Here is a 260-nt window from a genome sequence, read left to right as displayed (position 1 = left end):
TGGAGGGCCCTGGAGGGGGTTGGTGCTGGGTGTGTTCGTGGGGCAGGGAGCTCCCCTGACGCCCCGCTTGCCTGCGCAGAGAACAGGATGAGCTTGCAGGAGCTCGCTGAGGACCAGCGCTACAAGAACCCCAGGCTGGGCAAGCTGGAGAAGATCCTGCAGGAGCACTTCCAGCCCCTGGGCACCTCCCGTGGCATTGTCTTCACCAAGACGCGGCAGAGCGCCCACCGCCTGCTCAGCTGGCCGCCGGGCACGCGCAA

At 67.3% G+C, this 260-nt stretch overlaps 1 protein-coding gene across 1 annotated transcript in view; it reads left to right on the top strand.

Annotated features, from left to right (window-relative positions):
- Positions 1-79: 79 nt before the first annotated feature.
- LOC103780216 (probable ATP-dependent RNA helicase DHX58) overlaps positions 80-260 on the top strand; it is a gene marked incomplete at its 5' end in the record, with an annotated part of 2200 nt that continues 2019 nt past the window's right edge. Inside the window, 1 exon segment of the mRNA XM_008947876.1 lies at positions 80-253. Coding sequence (XP_008946124.1) covers positions 80-253 — 174 coding nt within the window.

Source organism: Merops nubicus, unplaced genomic scaffold, assembly GCF_000691845.1.
Source record: "Merops nubicus isolate BGI_N331 unplaced genomic scaffold, ASM69184v1 scaffold35679, whole genome shotgun sequence".
Taxonomy (NCBI): Eukaryota; Metazoa; Chordata; class Aves; order Coraciiformes; family Meropidae; genus Merops; species Merops nubicus.
Note: the sequence above shows the minus strand (reverse complement) of the source record. Positions and strands in the feature narration are given on the sequence as shown.